This window comes from Oncorhynchus gorbuscha, linkage group LG07, assembly GCF_021184085.1.
Source record: "Oncorhynchus gorbuscha isolate QuinsamMale2020 ecotype Even-year linkage group LG07, OgorEven_v1.0, whole genome shotgun sequence".
In the NCBI taxonomy this organism is placed as follows: Eukaryota; Metazoa; Chordata; class Actinopteri; order Salmoniformes; family Salmonidae; genus Oncorhynchus; species Oncorhynchus gorbuscha.
The window spans coordinates 52069532-52088002 of NC_060179.1; the positions used below are offsets into that span (position 1 = coordinate 52069532).

General features: G+C 44.1%; 1 protein-coding gene across 2 annotated transcripts; it reads right to left on the reverse strand.

The window, feature by feature from the left end:
* Positions 1 to 643: 643 nt before the first annotated feature.
* Positions 644 to 18459, reverse strand: LOC124039991 (ubiquitin domain-containing protein 1). 2 transcript variants are annotated; one of them, XM_046356642.1, is made up of 3 exons: positions 17765 to 18459; positions 5156 to 5383; positions 644 to 4855 (listed from the first exon to the last, which is right to left on the reverse strand). In XM_046356642.1, exons 1-3 carry the CDS (start codon positions 17850 to 17852, stop codon positions 4473 to 4475), a joined length of 699 nt encoding a protein of 232 aa, XP_046212598.1. In that variant the 5' UTR covers positions 17853 to 18459; the 3' UTR covers positions 644 to 4472. The 2 variants fall into 2 exon arrangements, with proteins under 2 accessions (XP_046212598.1, XP_046212600.1); XM_046356644.1 differs by lacking the exon at positions 17765 to 18459 and adding an exon at positions 8706 to 8761.
* Positions 18460 to 18471: the final 12 nt, after the last annotated feature.

Below are 18471 nucleotides of genomic sequence, written 5' to 3' on the forward strand. Positions count from 1 at the left end.
AGACTGCTTGCCGTGTGGTAGCAGATTAAACAGTCTATAACTTGGGTGACTGGAGTCACTTGACAATTATTGTATATATTTATTTTTTATTCTGATTTCTCAAGGGGTGCTGTAGCAATCTCAGCACCCCCATTTCTCACAGCTATGGTAGTGGGTGTAGAATTGATAAAGATAAACGTATCTGGTTTAGAACCAGCGCTCCATGAAGAGCATGTCATCAATAACACCTCTCCAGCAATCTTCTCCATTTCATTCCAGGACGAGCCAATCTTTCAGTGCTCCTCATTGGTGTCATGTTTCCATGTTTTTAGTCATCCGCTCTTCCTTTACCTTCCTTCTATAGAAGAAAGTAAGTGAAACATGTTCTTTCTTTTCATGTGAGTACACCACAAGAGGATGTCAATAATCAATACATACAAGTTATTCCCCCAAAAGGTGGCAGTGTGACCTAAATCAATTACCTAAACTTGTACTGGGTGTGGGGTGAGCCCAGGCAAAGTACTTTAAACTGATCTCCAAAATACAACAGAACAAACATTTAAACTAATAAAATGTATTTAGGTTTTTATTCATTTACAGTGGCCAGATGGTCTGGTCCAAGGCCACAGACTTGGCTTCAAGATCAAATTAACACAGAGAGAGATTTATTTTTCCAATAATTTTATTTGACAGTTAAAAATAAAGGTTGAAAATTAAATCTTATAAATGTACACGTCACTTGTAAAACAAGTCGTAGGCATATTTAATTATCAGAAATCTCCTAATAAATCACTTATTTTTCAAAATGACTAAATATACAGATCTTTTATACGGCTTTATCCTCATTGACATCATCAAAAGCGCAATTAGCACATATCTGCCTTGAGCTGTTGAGGAAGGGGGTGCCTCTCGATTCACCCCGGGGGAAAGAAAACGCTTCATTAAAATGCAATGGCTTCTTAGGATCTGAGGTTCGAGAGGAAAACAAAGCAGTCAGTCTACATTGTGTCCTTTTGTAGTCCACAAAATAACTCAAATATCTGTGGCCATATGGCTTTTTAACCTGCTTGCTTAAGTCCACTGTATAACTGAGTCCACCTGTGTACCATAACTAATACCATGACTATGGACACTACAGAAAGACACAAATGAAACTCCTGACCTGAACTCCAAATGATCAAACGTGTATTAGACATACAGTACATACAAATATACTTGCACGTTCTTACTAAAACCCGGAAAAAAACATAGTGTCTGATTAATTGCCTGCATAAGGGATCATATTCCTCGACAGTTGTTGAAAATGTCCAACTGCAGTGATGGGAGGTTCACAGGTCTCAGAAAAAAACAAAAACAAAGAAGTCTCTTTATTCTGCCCTCTCCTGCTCCCCTGGCCTGGATCGAACCGCGGCCCTTGTGTGATGTCAATGCTCTGCGGTATCAGATTTGTCCTTACTGGCAATATCGAGCAGATCCCTCACATTGATTACAGTGAGGTTTATATTCTTATGCCGTCTCGCGTAGGGATTTGTACCTTGATGTTAAACCACCGTATCTTGATACAGCTCTCATACGACTACAAAATTACCATAGTTGAAGCCAACATTTGAGACACATTCTGAGAAAAGTGTAACGACCCAGCTAACAGAACATGGGCCGAGATTTAATTTTTTAAATATTTTTTTTTACAAAGAGGCTCTATTGCAAAGGTAGGTCTTATGAGCCCCAAATGATGTGCTAACCTCAGAGGCCGAGCCAATTCACAGAAAGTACATGATTATCATAGTGAGGTCATGCCATTAAAAGAAAGATGTTGCTACTTGAAAACACTTTTCTAGAAGGGACAACATTTCAGAGACAGAGACAAAAGCAATATGAAACTCTGGACAAGGTCAAAGAAAGTTGATTGTTCAATGACAAAGCAATCTGAACATAGCAGGCTCCTACGTGAAGTTATGCGTTTGAGAACCTTTACAATAGTCATAGCTAATGCTACGGTACACATGAAATATGGGAAGAATCCAGGACTAGTCTGTATTGCACATAAAAATACATTGTAAGTTGAGAGAAATGGTTATTCAAGTTTGCATAAAATGTTCAATACATTCCCAGCACAGTAATGAATCAACTGTTGAAGCTAAAACGGATGAAGTTCAAATGATGCCTAGGCAGACAAAAAAAAATTAAAACCTAAAATGATAAGCGTAACCACGATGACAATAGCATGGTACAGGTCTTTCAATCTCCAGCTTAACCGTCCACCAACAAGTACGGTGTCCTATGTTGTTGTTTTTTGTAGGCCACATTAAGGCTCGAGGGGAATTGAACTTCACTACCGTCTGGTTTGCTTCTTCGCGATCTGGCCGGCAGTCAAATGAGTCAGCAGCAGCAGTTTGTCGGGAACCCTCCTGCAAAGACACCCTCGCCCCTCTATCATCCCTACAGAGCAGTTAAAAGAGAAGATACTTCTAACCCCTTATACAGGGTCAGATAGTTTTCATCCCCCCTAATGGTTAAGGTTAGGATTGGGGGTCTGGTGGTTAAGGGAAACAACTCCTACCCTCTTGCCATCCCCATGGCAGCCCAGGCTCAGAGGCATATTGGTGCAGCTACTGCTCAGAGAGTCAGCTTTGCCTGGCTTTTGTTTGTGTGGGAGGAAGGGGATGGATTACGGTCTGCGTGCTGAATGGACTAAGCTCTGGTCAGCTAACTTTACGCTGGGTCGGCTGGCTGGGGCTCAGAATCCGCATCGACAGCCGGATACAAGGGGATCCAAAATTAGCTTGACCACACTGCTCTTGAGGACTACAGGTCCGTCTAGTGAAACCTCAGGTTATGGGGGGGGGGGGGCAAAGTGCTTAGAGGGAGAGAGAGAGAGAAAGAGGTGGAAAAGCAAAAAGGCCAATGTGAAGGATAAAGGAGCACCTCAGGGGCAGTGAGGTGCCACCTGAGAAAGGCAAGCACGTTGTACAATTCCATGAGTGTACAAGACGTCGGGAACACCTGCTGTTTCCGTGAGACTGACCTGGTGAACGCTATGATCCCGTATTGACGTCACTTGTTAAATCCACTTCAACGTCAGTGTAGATGAAAAGGGAGGAGACTGGTTAAAAGAAGGATTTTTTCTTAAGCCTCGAGGCAAATGAGACATGGATTGTGTTTGCGTGCCATTCAGAAGGTGAATGTACAAGACAAACGATTTTAAGCACCTTTGAACGGGGTATGGTAGTAGGTGCCAGGCGCTCCGGTTTGAGTGTGTCAAGAACTGCGACGCTGGCTAGGTTTTTCCACGCTCAACAGTTTCCTGTGTGTATCAAGAATGTTCTACCACCCAGAAGACATTCAGACAATTTGACACAACTGTGGGAAGCATTGGAGTCAACATGGGCCAGCATTCCTGTGGAACGCTTTGAACAACTTGTAGAGGACATGCCCCGACGAATTTAGGCTGCAAAGGGGGGTGCAACTAAATATTAGAAAGGTGTTCCTAATGTTTTGTACACTCGGTGTATATTAAAAACAGAGGCATACTCCAATCATCTTCGCTATAGCTTCACATTTCACCTCAGGATTGTTATGTGGCACAGCATGAGGGCTGGGCTCTAATCATAGTCACTTTACAGTACATACAACAACAACAAAAAAACAGGTGAGGGGACAACACGTGGAAAACAGCCATGAAAACACCACAGTAAATTTGACCTTCAACAACTGACAAGACAAACGATCGGAAAAGGCAGCAGTATACTTAGGATTTGTTTTTTTTTATAGATCTATGAAAAGATTATTCCTGATTCTAGAGAAAGAAAGCTTTAGCAGTAAAACTAGAGTTTCCCCCCTAGGATTTTGTTTTGTTTTCTTCCTTGAAGGCACACAAACTACTACGCAAATATAATCAAGTGTGCAAAAAAAGCTTATTAAAAAGAATTCGAATGAGAAAAATAGTTTGTATTTCACTTGATGGAGGGGGGGGGGGGGGGGGGGGGGGGGGTGCTTTACAACCGATCCAAATTACTCTGCGATTTATATTGGCACTTAGTTACCGTTAGTGCAGACGCAGACCCCTTGCAAATGCCATGCAGTTCACACCTGCAGTGTCTCACATCTGGGTTGGGAGGGCAATTCTGCTTTGATTTGGGTAGTTTTTGCAAGGGAGGGAGGGTAGAGGTCTCAGTGGACAGTGTGACTTCAGAGTTCGTGTGGTGAGTGACACAGAACACCCTTCTCAGAGTGAGAGGTCTGGTCTGGCTAGATCAATCAAATCGACCAACCCTCCCACAGTGAAGTCACGCATTCAAAAATATTTCACACTCTTTAATGGTAGACATTGAAAAGCAGCACTTTGGAGTCTCTCCCTTCTGTTATTCATCTCTTATAATTCCCCAGATCACCTCTCCGTTTTAAAGAGCAGTGGTAAAGCCATTATCCGGGGTTCCTCGTATCCAGTCCGGTCTCTCCATCACCCCTCCTCTTCACCCCTACTCACCTGGGACCTAGTTAATGGGGGCTTGCGGGTTGACGATGACCTGGATGACAAAGTCCTTCTGGATCTTGGTGTCCTGTAGGCGGGTCTTGTCCGTGAGCAGCTTGCCCGAGAAGAACCAGCGCTGGTGGGCCGTGTCGATGTCCTCCTGGGCCTGCAGCTGCTTCTTCAGCTGCCCGATGGGGTCGGCCATGCTGGCGCTAAGGCGCAGGTCCTTGCCCGTGGAAAGGCGCACCTTGAGCTGGAACTCCTTCTTGGGAGCAGCGGTGGGCTCGGGGTTGTCACTGGGGTCCTCGTCGCTGCGCTCGGAGATCAGGTTGACCGGAGGGGCCAGGCAGTAAACGGGCAGCTGGTAGCAGCTACCAAGCTCGTCATAACACTCCGTCAGGGACCCTGGAACACAAAAAGGAAAAACATGTTTGGGTTGTTAAATGTGTTATTTCACAACTGCACAGACAGTTGTCTTGACTCAAGCATGAATCAAAGAAACAGATTTTATTATCAGGTTGATAGTTATCCAATCAGAGCGTGGTGTAATATCGTCACTGCTCCAAACCAAATGTACCGACAGCCTATTCAGGTTTCATAATGTGCCCCCGGGGATGATAGCTTCCCCCATAACACAGTTCTGCAGTGTAATGCTGGCTCCATCACCATGGCATGAACCAGGTCTCGTCTGTCTGTGGTCCTCACCGTGGGGCAGTGTGATGCTGGCTCCATCCACTATGGCCTGGGCCAGCTCGTGGTCGTTGCACTCCAGGGCCACAGTGGCCGCCTTCAGGGCGTCCCATATCTCCTTGCGTCCCTCGAAGGCCGGCGCCGTGTCCCAGAACTCATCCCTCTTACTGCGGAGCTGGCCCTCGGTCATGGGGTAATCACTCTTCCATTTGGGCTTGTCCTTCTTGAGGGGCTCATTGCGACCTGCGGGGAGGAATCAGATGTTTTTTTGTAGTATCAACCTATAGACTATGTGCCACAATATTGTTACACAGCTTGCATTGAAACAAGTACGGTTTTAGTCACATGCCTAGGTAATATACAGTACTGTCTACTGGGTTACATCCCATATAGGCTTGGGTGGTATACCATATACATTGGGTGGGAGGGGTCCTTGTGTGCACTGGCGGTAATACCATATACCCCAATATGGTACAGGAACAATATGAAAATCTGCATAGTGCCCAACCCTAGTGCCGATACCCATTATAGCCTATACATTACCAGGGTTCGTTCTGAATCAAAAGTGGCTTAGGTGGTGGGCGTGGCAGGGGGCACGGCTAAATGTTCACACAGCACATCTTGGCGGCATAAAGAAAACAATGTCATTTTTAAAGCCAATTTCTAGCAATTCCACAAATTTCCCCATGGAGCTAAGAGAAATGTCCTCAAATTAGATGCATTTTGCCATGGCTAATGCAGTGTTTGCTCAAACAATCTATTCACCTGGACTGTCTAGCTTTTATTTTGGTGATTGTAACATGCTCTCACCACACCTCTCGCAATACTTCGCGCGAGTTCCAAATAAATGGACACATATTATGTTAGTCAATAATTTAATCCAAACCGCTCAACGAGCATCTGGGCACTAAAATAGAAGTTGGTTCTATTTTTGATGCTTGACACGCTGCAAGTCCTGCCTCTCCCATCTCCTCATTGGTTTTTAGGAGTATATATCCATGAGGGTGATTGAAAGCTGAACGGAGGTCCACACACCAGTTTGTGGTGGTAATGCACCTTAAAAAGTTGGTTGCCAACCGCCATAAAGTCCACAGAAAAAGAAGACTGAAGGAGGAGAGATTACTAGAAACTAACAAGGTTTACCTTTTTATCTGTGGATTAATTGTCAGAGTAGAGGAACTTGTGCATTTCAGGTAAAATAACAGCCCAATGTTTATATCCCAGGACAAATTAGCTACCAAGAGCAAGCTAGTTAGCTAAATTGCCATGAGTGGTTTCATGCATTTCAACCTGTCCCAAATTAATATAGTTGGTTCAGAGTTTGCTTTGATATTTCAACCTACGTGTCCTGATGGGGTCTGGTGTGGCTGGACAAAATCACAATACGTGCCATGGCGCACTCGCGTGCCCAGTCTAATCAGCATGTTAATTCTCAAATATTAGAATAAAAATATATAGATGATCTTTTCTATATTATGTGTTTTAGTCATTTATGTTGATGTCATGGCAACGTTAGCTAGCTAAACTCATGCGCAGAAACACGCCATCAGGTCTAACGGTACAGGCCGTCAAATCAGAGGCAATCCTTTGATATAAAGTTGTTTCTGACCAAAACAACGTGCCAGTTTGTCACTTTCACAAGGTCGGAGTAATAACATGTTCGACTACTTAAGACATTGGCTCAAATCCAGGTTGTGCCTTTAGGAAGAATATCACTTCTCTCTGACTTCTCAAACCCCAAACCCAGGCCTGGTCTGGTCTGCTTGGTATGTTTTGCAAGAGTTCCCGGAAGTCTGGCGATGTTGCCCTTCTGACTTTACAATCTCTGTGGTTAAGTTGCACATCATTGTTTTCAACATGTGTGTTTAGCTAGGTAACGTTGCCATGACATCGCCTACAAGTGTGAGCTGGGATTTCTATTGGAGAAGCAGTTTTTGCCTAACTGTATTGTGTAACCAGATTTTTCTGCCATTGATTGCAAGTCAATTCAACAACAAAATTTGGGGTGGGAAAAACTTTCAGTGTAAACTTAAAATGACTCTCCTTCACTGTAGCCGACGTAAGTAAAACATTTAAACGTGTTAACCCTCGCAAGGCTGCAGGCCCAGACGGCATCCTCGGCAGAGTCCTCAGAGCATGCAGCTGCTGGTGTGTTTACAGACATATTCAATCAAACCTAAACCCAGTCTGCTGTCCCCACATGCTTCAAGAGGGCCACCATTGTTCCTGTTCCCAAAAAAGCTAAGGTAATGGAGCTAAATGACTACTGCCCTGTAGCACTCACTTCTGTCATCATGAAGTGCTTTGAGAGACTAGTCAAGGACCATATCACCTCCATACTACCTGACACCCTAGATCCAATTTTCTTACCGCTCCAATAGGTCCACAGACGACGCAATCGCCATTACACTGCACACTGCCCTAACCCATCTGGACAAGAGGAATACCTATGTAAGAATGCTGTTCATTGACTACAGCTCAGCATTTAACACCATAGTACCCTCCAAACTCGTCATTAACCTCGAGACCCTGGGTCTCGACTCCGCCCTGTGCAACTGGATCCTGGACTTCCTGACGGGCCGCCCCCAGGTAGTGAGGGTAGGTAACAACATCTCCAGCCCGCTGATCCTCAACACTGGGTCCCCACACAAGGGAGCGTTCTCAGCCCTGTCCTGTACTCCCTGTTCACCCACGCCTCCAACTCAATCATCAAGTTTGCAGACGAAACTACAGTTGTGGGCTTGATTACCAACAACGATGAGACGGCCTACAGGGAGGAGGTGAGGGCCCTCGGAGTGTGGTGTCAGGAAAATAACATCACATTCAATGTCAACAAAACAACGGAGATGATTGTGGACTTCAGGAAAACAGCAGAGGGAGCACCCCCCTATCCACATCGATGGGACAGTAGTGAAGAAGGTGGAAAGTTAAGTTCCTTGGCGTACACATCCCGGACAAACTGAAAGGGTCCACGCACACAGACAGTGTGGTGAAGAATTCGCAGCAGCGCCTCTTCAACCTCAGGAGACTGAAGAAATTCAGCTCGTCACCAAAAACTCTCAAAACCTTTACAGATGCATTATCAAGAGCTGTCGGGCTGTATCACCGCCTGGTACGGCAGCTGCTCCACCCATAACCATAAGGCTCTCCAGAGGGTAGTGAGGTCTGCACAACGCATCACCGGGTGCAAACTACCTGCCCTCCAGGACACCTACACCACCCGATGTCACAGGCAGGCCAAAAAGATCATCAAGGACAACAACCACCCGAGCCACTGCCTAAACCGAACAGAGTTTAAGAGGATCTGTAGAGAAGAATGGGAAAAACTACCCAAATACAGGTGTGCCCAAGCTTGTAGCGTCATATCCAATAAGACTGGAGGCTGTAATCGCTGCCAAAAGGTAAAGGGTCTGAATACTTATGTAAATGTGTAATCAGTTTTTATTTGTAATAAAACCTGTTTTTGTGTTGTCATTATGGGTTATTGTGTGTTGTTTTGGGGGCTCCCGAGTGGCACAGTAGTCTACGACACTGCATCTCATTGCAAGAGGCGTCACTGAAGTACCTGGCTTGAATCCAGGCTGCATCACATCCGGACGTGATTGGGAGTCCCATAGGGTAGTGCACAATTGGCCCAGCGTCATCTGGGTTTGGCCGTCATAAGAATTTGTTCTAACTGATTTGCCTAGTTAAAAGGTTAAACAAAATAAAAATAACCAAAAATATATATATAAAAAAGGGAAAAATAATTTAATCAATTTTAGTACAGGGCTGTAATGTAACAAAATGTGGAAAAAGTCACAGGGTCTGAATACTTTCCAAATGCACTGCATGTCTGGCCTGTCAGGTGTCGATGGTTCTGGAAGACATGAAAGGGCAAGGGGTGTCCCACATCACCTCTGCAAAGGCTGCAATCCAGGTACTTTTCACTTCCTTCAACTGTTGGCTGCAAGCACTTTCTATAACACATTTTCAAGTAGAACGGACTACACAGTAGATAGGTAACAAGACTTCAATACCAGCAGCCATTGATTTGATAAAGCCATTCATATTTATACAAAAACCTTTTGATTTTCGATGCAAGGGGATTAATAACCTAGTAAAATAATGTTTGAGGGGGGCATTACCATGTGGAAAGAGAGCAAAAAATGTTGTGGTGTCCATGCCAGGTATATCATTACATTATAATAGTATATTCAATAGCCTCCGTACAATAAGATAAACAAATAATACCACATTGCTAGGTGTACCAGACACATGAAAAGGCTAGAGTCCTTAAAACTGCCCTACAAAGATACTCAGGAAGCTGATTGACATGACCTTACTCTGGCTATGCCACAGCCTGGCAGCGTTAGATATTCCATGAGGACTAATACACCTATAATCCATTCCTCATCAACATAATAACAAAGTCCTCCCCTCTTTGCCAGAACCAGGGCAGAAAGGTGAGCCATAAAACATCTCCTGCACATCTATCATTCCAGTGTTAAATTGCTATATTGTAATTTACTTCGCCGCCATGGCCTATTTATTGCCTTACCTCCCTTATCCTACCTCATTTGCACACACTGTATAGACTTTTTCTACTGTATGTTTGTTTTACTCCAAGTGTAACTCTGTGTTGTTGCATGTGTAGCACTGCTTTGCTTTATTCTTGGCCAGGTCACAGTTGTAAATGAGAGCTTGTTCTCAACTAGCCTACCTGGTTAAATAAAAGGTGAAAAAAAACGAAACTCTGCACATTTGCATGCGAGAGCAAAGGAGGCATTCCAAGCATACAGTGGAGTTGAATGCCTGAATATTTCCCTTTCTGTGCCATTCCCGGTCCAGATATTGTTTGGCACCCTCTGCGTTGCACCGGGTACACAAAGTATGGGAGCTGTGCATTCCTATTCCCCAAACGTCTCACTTGGCACTGATACAACAGTTAACAAGATATTTACGGAGTGTTTGGGCCTGCCCGTCTGGAGAATCTCCCTCTACATTGCTGCCCCCCCCCCTAAACACACACCCACTCTATCAATGTTTATAATTAGGGCATACAGACAGTACTGCACATGTACATCTGAAACATTAGCCGTGCTTAGCATTGGATTAGCACTGCACACATCGCGGGGCAGTCCTGCCAGGAAAACACTTTTCAGCACCAGGCTGGCCCAGCATACAGAGCTTCTAAAGTGTATCCTGTCTCGGTCTGTAACACATAACCTAAAGGAGAGACGGCTTAATTGGACTCCGGCAGACAGCTGACAAGTGGCTCTCAGAATGGCAGAGAGAGGAGGGTCCCCAGTCTCCCAGGACATTGTGCCAAACTGAGCAGCTGGGTTTTAGCCGGCACCGAAGGGTGGCTTCGGCACAGACTGCCGCAGGTACTAAATAGGCCTAAGCCAGGTTAGCTTGCACCCAAGCGAGCATTTAAACAGGTTCAAAGAAAGGAGAATATGGAGCCGACGATTGTTGTCCTAAAATTACCATCTAGAGGTCTTGCTGGTCTTCATTGTCAAGTAGGTGAACTAAGGGCAGCAAGGAGGGGCAATAAAGACCGTTGCCAAGTATCTAAAAGGTTGCCTTTCCTCCAAACAAATTATTTATAGTGCAGGCAGCTTACAAGGAGTAACTAAATCGGGGGGGGGGGGACACGCTGTAGGATTTGTAGGGCGTGTAACGTTGGGTCTTCCTACTAGCACTCAGGCAGGGTGGTGGACAAGTCTACAAGAGCTGTTGGATTAGGCAGCACACAGGACCAAGACACACAGCTGTGTGTGTGTAACACTATGATGACGTAAGGGACACGGTACATGTTCAACTCAACATACAGGCTAATAAGTCTTGGGAAAAAAGACCGGAAGACATACCAGTCATCATATACAGAGCCTTCAGAAAGTATTTATGCCCCTTGACTTTCGCCACAATTTGTTGTGCTACATCCTGAATTTAACATGGATCAATTTTAAGTTTTTGGTCACTGGGCTACACATGTCAAAGTGGAGTCAATAAGTATTATGGCAAGCATAAACAAGTTCAGGAGTAAAAATGTGCTTAACAAGCCACAAGTTGAATGGCTGTGATAGGAGGAAATGCAAGATGGCGCAACAGCATTCTAGTTACAGCACAATACTAAGCTAATTGACAGAGTGAAAAGGAAGCCTGTACAGAATTTTTATTATAAATATTCGAAAACATGCATCCTGTTTGCAACAAGGCACTAAAGTATACTGCAAAAAAAGTGTGGCAAAGCAATTAAACTTTGTCCTGAATACAAAGTGTTATGTTTGGGGCAAATCCAATACATTACCGAGTACTACTTGCCATATTTTCAAGCATGGTGGTGGCTGCACATTGTTCTGGGCAATGTTGCTTTGAAGCTGCGTACGTGTGCTTCTCCCCTCAGACTGCCATCCAGAAGAAATATTAACCAACGCAGAGAAGCACACGACTGAACAACTCAACTTAGTTTTCCCCTTTAGTTACCACCATCAACATTTCGCTCTACTGTGGGAATTTCAATGTAACATACCGAAAAACAAAAATGAACTTTGCAAGAGTATTCTAAACTAACGGTGCAAGAGATTCTTGTAGACGGGGCGCATTGGATTAGGATTCTATTGCATTGACAGGCATAAATCTGGCCTGTACTCTACACAAACCGGTATGCCATAACCAATCAGAGCTGCAGTAGGCCTATATGCAAATAGCCATCGCTATATATGGATCTGTGCAATTCAATTTGAACTGTGTTTACAGCATGAGTGGTTGCGAGTTCATGCACATGTTTTGAGATCAAAGTGACAGATGCATGTAGCAACCTGTGCACAATTGATAATTTTCTTTGCTAGTTAGTTATCCCAGTTCTAGCTCATTTCTAGTTAACAATGGGGCAGTGGTTGCTTCCTACAAGAGCACAAAATGTGTGCATTTCTAGCTCTTTGAAAAGCAAGTCAGGTAAAGAGCTTTTTTCTATTTCTTAAAGGGGCAGTGTATTTTGAGACTGTCTTGAATTAGGTAAGTGGCCAATAAGCAGAGGGTAGCACAATTATTCTGATTGTCTAATAATGGGGTAAGGGAATAATGCATTTTACTTTGTAAAATGGTTTCTTGCATTAAACATTTTCAGTCACCTTGTCTGAAGGACACGTGGATACACAGATTGTCAGGCCCTGCATGTTTTTTTCTCTCATTTTTTTCTCTGTAGTCTCATGGAATACATTGAATACCACACATTTACTGGTACTGTTGACTGAGTGATAGAACAGCTATTTCCATGTTAAAATGTCACGGGATGCATTTTTCTCCATTGTTTTTGATGGTAAGCCACCCTGGAAGGTCAACATTATGATCAAATAGCCACAGTATCCTACTTGGCCACTGTTAAAAAGTGTAACTTAGAGTGGGTACAGCCTCAGCGTTCACAGTAAACACACGCCTGAAGTTGCACAGAATTCTGCACTCAGCAGACCTGAAATTTGCTCAGTGCAGAATTTTTTTGAGGGAACATTAGTTATGGGTATGCTTGTAATCGTTAAGGAATGGAGTTTTTCCAGGATAAAAAAAAGAGAAAGCTAAGCACATGAAAAATCCTAGAGGAAAACCGTGTTCAGTCTGCTTTCCATCACACACTGGGAGATTTCCGCAGGATAATAAACTAAAACACAAGGACAAATCTACACGAGTTGCTTACCCAGAAGACGGGGAATGTTCCTGAGTGGCCGAGTTACAGTTGGACTTCAATCTGCTTGAAAATATATGGCAAGACTAGAAAAATGGTTGTCTAGCAATGATAAACAAACAATTTGACAGCCCTTGAAGAACTTATAAGATATTATACAATCCAGGTGTGCAAAGCTCTTAGACTTACCCAGAACGACGCACGGCTGTAACCGCTGCCAAAGGTGATTCTAACATGTATTGACTCCGGGGTGTGAATGAGATATCTCAATCGTGTTTTCACTTTGTCATTATGGGCTATTGTGTGTAGATGGGCGAGGTAAAAAAAACACATTTAATCCATTCTGAATTCAGGCTGTAACAACAAAATGTGGAACAACTTAAGAGGTATGAATACTTTCTGAAGGCCCTGTAGCCTAGACTAGGCCTTTGGAAAAAGTCTATAGACTAGGCTAATGTGTAGTCTTGATTACCAGTTAACTGATTTGGCAACACAATCCAGCAAATAGTTCAGAAATGTTTACGACCCATTTGCAGGTGTGCGGATGAGAGCATCTCCTCTGGCCACCCATCGTGAATCAGTGTTGCCAAAGCATTGGAGACACATTGCAGCCACATGACGCAATAAGCAGGGTGTGCTCCTCATGTGGGGCTTGTAAAAGTTGTTCAATGGGTTGAGGTTATGATGGGGCAGATAACGCCACACTTGGGTGTTGGTGAAATGCATTTTACAGACATGGTTGCATTACAGAAGATAACTTTTCAGGACATGAAGAAATAGCCCACCGCTACAGGCTGTTAAAAAGCATGATCTTGGGTGCAAATTAATAAGTTACAATCATAGCCCCCCCCCGCCTCCCCGGATGCTACTAAATACAGGGTGGATTTCTGTGCCTGGAGACCTACAGCCTGCTTTCACCTCTGCAATGTCAACATTGAAGTAGGTCAATTTCAGCCCTGAACCAACAGAGCTGAAAAGCATATCCGCAAGACTAGGAAGTATCCCTTTCACATACAGTACTGCCATACAGGAATAAATGATATGAAAGTCAAAACCGTTTCAAGTAGAAACACAGGCCCAGTGACATACTGGATAATCTTCACCACCCGATGAAGGGCCTTGCAGTCGTGGACGGCACTTTCCCATACCAGGCTGTGATGCAACCCATCGGGATTCTCTCGATGGTGCAGCGGTAGTATATGGAAGAGGACCCGGGGTGGCATGCCAGATTTCTTCAGCCGCCTTAGGAAATAGAGGCGCTGTTAGACCCTCTTGACAAGAGTGGTGGCGTTGGTCCATGGTCTGTGACGTAGATGCAGAGAAACTTAATCTACTGCAGTCCCGTTGATGTGGACCGAGGCGAGTTCCCTCCTCTGCTTCCTGAAGTTAACAATCAAGTCTTTTGTTCTGTTGACATTGGAGGAAGAGGTTTCAGTCCCACAATGCCAGTTCTCTTACCTCCTCCCTATAGACTGACACGTTGTTGGTTATCAGGCCGACAATCGTGGTTTCTTCAGCAAACTTGGGAGTTGGTGTCGTGCAAAGCCACGCAGTCATGGGTGAACGGGAGAGGGCAGAGGACACCCCCCTGCGGGGCCCATGTGTTAAGAGTCAGTGTGAAGGAAGTGTTGTTGCCAATCCTCACAGCCTGTGGTCTGCCTTTCAGGAAGTCCTTGGAGGGAACAATAGTGTTGAATGCTGAACTGTAGTCAATGAACAGCATTCTCACATAGGTGTTCATCTTGTCCAGACGTGTTTGGGCCGTATGAACAGCGATGGAAATGGCATCTTCCGTGGATCTGTTGAAGCAGTAGGCAAATTGGGGTGGGTCCAGTGTGCCTGGCATGCTGACCATGACCATCCCTGTTATTATCTATGCAGAGTCATTTTAATAACTCTACCTACATGTACATATTACCTCGACTAACAGGTACCCCCTGTATATAGCCTCGCTCTTTAGGTATTTTCTTAAAACTGCATTGTTGGTTAAGTAAACACTTCACTGTAAGGTCTACACCCGTTGTATTCGGAGCATGTGACAAACAACATGTTATTTGATTTGACCAGCCTCCCGAAGCACTTCATGACGACAAGGGTGCATGCGCGGGGCGATAGTAATTTGCCCATGTCACCTCGGTTTTCTTGGGAAAAGGGATGATTGTGGTCTCCATGAAGAGAGTGGGGACTACAACCTGGTACAGGTTGAAGATGTCTGAGAAGATGCCTGCCTGTCAGCACACACGCTGGGGACGCAGCAAGGGATGCCATCTGAGCCAGTGGCTTTGTGAGAAATTCTGTGAACACTCACATCAGCCTTGAAGAGCGAAAGCGCCCGGTCATCCGGAACAGCGAGAGCCTTTCTGGATGGCTCAGTATCGTCTGCCTTAAAGCAAGCATAGAATGTGTTAAGCTCGTCTGGGAGGGAGGCGTCAGTGGGCAACACACAGCTGGATTTGCCTTTGTAGCCTGTGATCGCCTGTTGTCCTTGCCAGATGCATCGCAAGTCAGTTGTTGGACAGCGATTCAAGTTTGAGTTTGTATTGTCTTTTTGCATCCTTAAAAGATTTCCAGAGCTCGTACCAGCTTGCCTTGTACGGGTCACACACCACCGAGCCAAAGTTCTTTCTGCTGACATTGAATACTGCAGTACGGGCTCTCATCGTGCTACGGATTGGTCTGTTGATCCAGGGTATGTCTGGATTGTTATTTTGGTTACATCAACACATTTCCTAATGAAGCCTGTGACTGACGATGCACATTGAATGTACAAAATACTAGGAACACCTATTCCTTCCATGACAGACTGACCAGGTGAATGCTATGATCCTTTATTGATGTCACTCGTTAAATCCACTTCAAAAATCTGTGAAGATGAAGGGGAGGAGACCGGTTTAAGATACATTTTTAAGCCTTGAGACATGGATTGTGCCTTTGAACAGGGTATGGTAGATGCCAGACGCACCAGTTTGAGTGTGTCAATAACTGCAACGCTGCTGGGTTTTTCAAGCTCAACAGTTTCCTGTGTGTATCAAGAATGGTCTACCACCCAAAGGACATCCAGCCAACTTGACACAACTGTGGGAAGCATTGGTGTCAACATGGGCCAACATCACTTTGGAACATTTGACACCTTGCAGTCCATGCAGAACAAACTGAGGAAGTTGAGGGCAAAGGTGGTACAATGCTATTTATTTATTGAACCTTTATTTAACTAGGCAAGTCAGTTAAGAACAAATTCTTATTTACAATGACGGCCTGCCAAAAGGCAAAAGACCTCCTACGGGGATGGGGGCTGAGATTTAAAAAAATACATATATAGGACAAAACACACATCCCGACAAGAGAGACAACACTACATAAAGAGACACCTAAGACAATAACATAGCAAGGCAGCAACACATGACGACACAGCATGGAAGCAGCACAAAATATGGTACAAACATTATTGCGCAGTCAACAGTACGAAGGTCAAGAAGATAGAGACAACAATACATCACACAAAGCAGCCACAACTGTCAGTAAGAGTGTCCATGATTGAGTCATTGAATGAAGGGATAAAACTGTCTAGTTTGAGTGTTTGTTGCTGCTCGTTCCTAGCTAGCTGCAGCGAACTGAAAAGAGGAGCGAACCAGGGATCTGTTTACTTTGGGGACCTTTAACAGAATGTGACTGGCAGAACGGGTGTTGTATGTGGAGGATGAGGGCTGCAGTAGATATCTCAGATAGGGGGGAGAGGGGAGTGAGACCTAAGAGGGTTTTATAAATAAGCATCAACCAGTGGGTCTTACGACGGGTATACAGAGATGACCAGTTTACAGAGTAGAGTGCAGTGATGATTCCTATAAGGAGCATTGGTGGCAAATCTGATGGCTGAATGGTAAAGAACATCTAGCCGCTCGAGCGCACCCTTACCTGCCAATCTATAAATTATGTCTGCATAATCTAGCATGGGTAGGATGCTTATCTGAATCAGGGTTAGTTTGGCAGCTGGGGTGAAAAAGGAGCGATTACGATAGAGGAAACCAAGTCTAGATTTAACTTTAGCCTGCAGCTTTGATATGTGCTCAGAGAAGGACAGTGTACCGTCAAACAATACTCCCAAGTACTTGTGTGAGGTGACTACCTCTAGCTCTAAAGTAGTAATCACACCTGTGGGGAGAGGGGAACAGGGAAATGGTTCCCTGGCGTTTTGATGACCATGTAACTCTTTCGGACAAGGTGACTTATCAATATATTCGTCTATATTTACTCTCAGATTCAAAAATGCAAATTAGCATCAAAGTAGACATCATGCAAGACTACAAATGTCTGCAAGCTCCTGCACGTCATCTCTAGCTAAACACCTTTGCTAACAGGCATTGTGTCGATTTTAAAACTTGCACAAGACAGCTTGCAGAATTGTAAATTTAAAGAAATGTTGCCAATTTAATAATTACTAAATGTAGCTAACATTAGATAGTTAATCCCAGCCTCAATTTGGCAGTGTCGTTCAGATCATCATAGCATTTGTAGTTCTTTATGATAACAGTTGCAAATATGGCTTTTCTTGGGGGGGTAAATACAGTTGAATATATTAACAAGTCACCTTGTCCTAGAGAGATTTACAAGGTTAGCAAAACGTCACGCCAGGGTAAACCTACAAGAAGCACAGTCCTTATTTGAGCTATGCGTTTCTAAAATCCACTATGGGAAAACATATGGTGGGAAAACGATTGGAACCATTTCATTGTTTAACCGCTAGGTTTTATGGGTTTTAAGACTCATGTGGTAGGTACTATTGGGTATGCACTACACTTGCGAACCTAAGGAGAAACTCCTATTGACCAGTATTATTGCACTGGACCGGGAAATTAGTAATTACATGGGTATGGCACTACAATGCACGATCTGGTAAACACTTACCGTGCAATGTAATGAACTTGGTTTGTATTCGACGAGTATTCGTTTGGTTAACTTACCTCCACGTTTTCGGTGTGTCCTTCCACCGCTCCTGGATGAACCGTGGCCCTGTGTGTCCTCGCGTTCTCTCCCAACACATCCTCCCATGATTTGTGTCAGATGGTTAACTATGTCGGGGCCCCATCATTAACCAACCGCTAGCTGGTTCCAAAACAAATGTATACAGATCCACTGTACAAAATTAACGAGGTCAAGTTAATTATCTTGATAGATGAATCCACAGAGTAACGGAGGTAATGTGCACGCTGGTCGAACAACTAGCTAACAAGCACGGAAGCTAGCTAGCTAACAAGCTCAATAGTACGCTAGCTATCTCCGTTTTATTATTGTTTAATGTGATCCAACGTTTCAAAAGCAGTAGTCACGTGCAGAATGTCTAGCCAGCTAAATTGGATAAAAGTGTCAACAATCATTGATTGCGTTATAGTTCAACGCTAGACATTCCTCTATAAACACAAATTTAGACAGGTTCACTTTCTTTGTAGCCAACAGTTAAGCAACTTTCTTGCTAGCTAATAAATTAGTAAGCAGAATCCTATGCACTAGCGACCGGGTAAACATATAGCTAACTAACTTAGATAAAACAATTGATTTTTTATATGGAGAATTTCCAACCCTTCTCATTTTTGTCAGCCTGGTTTTAAATCCCCCTTCCCTTTCTGGTGCAGATAGAAACACTAACTTTTTACGCCTGCGCGTTCTCGGG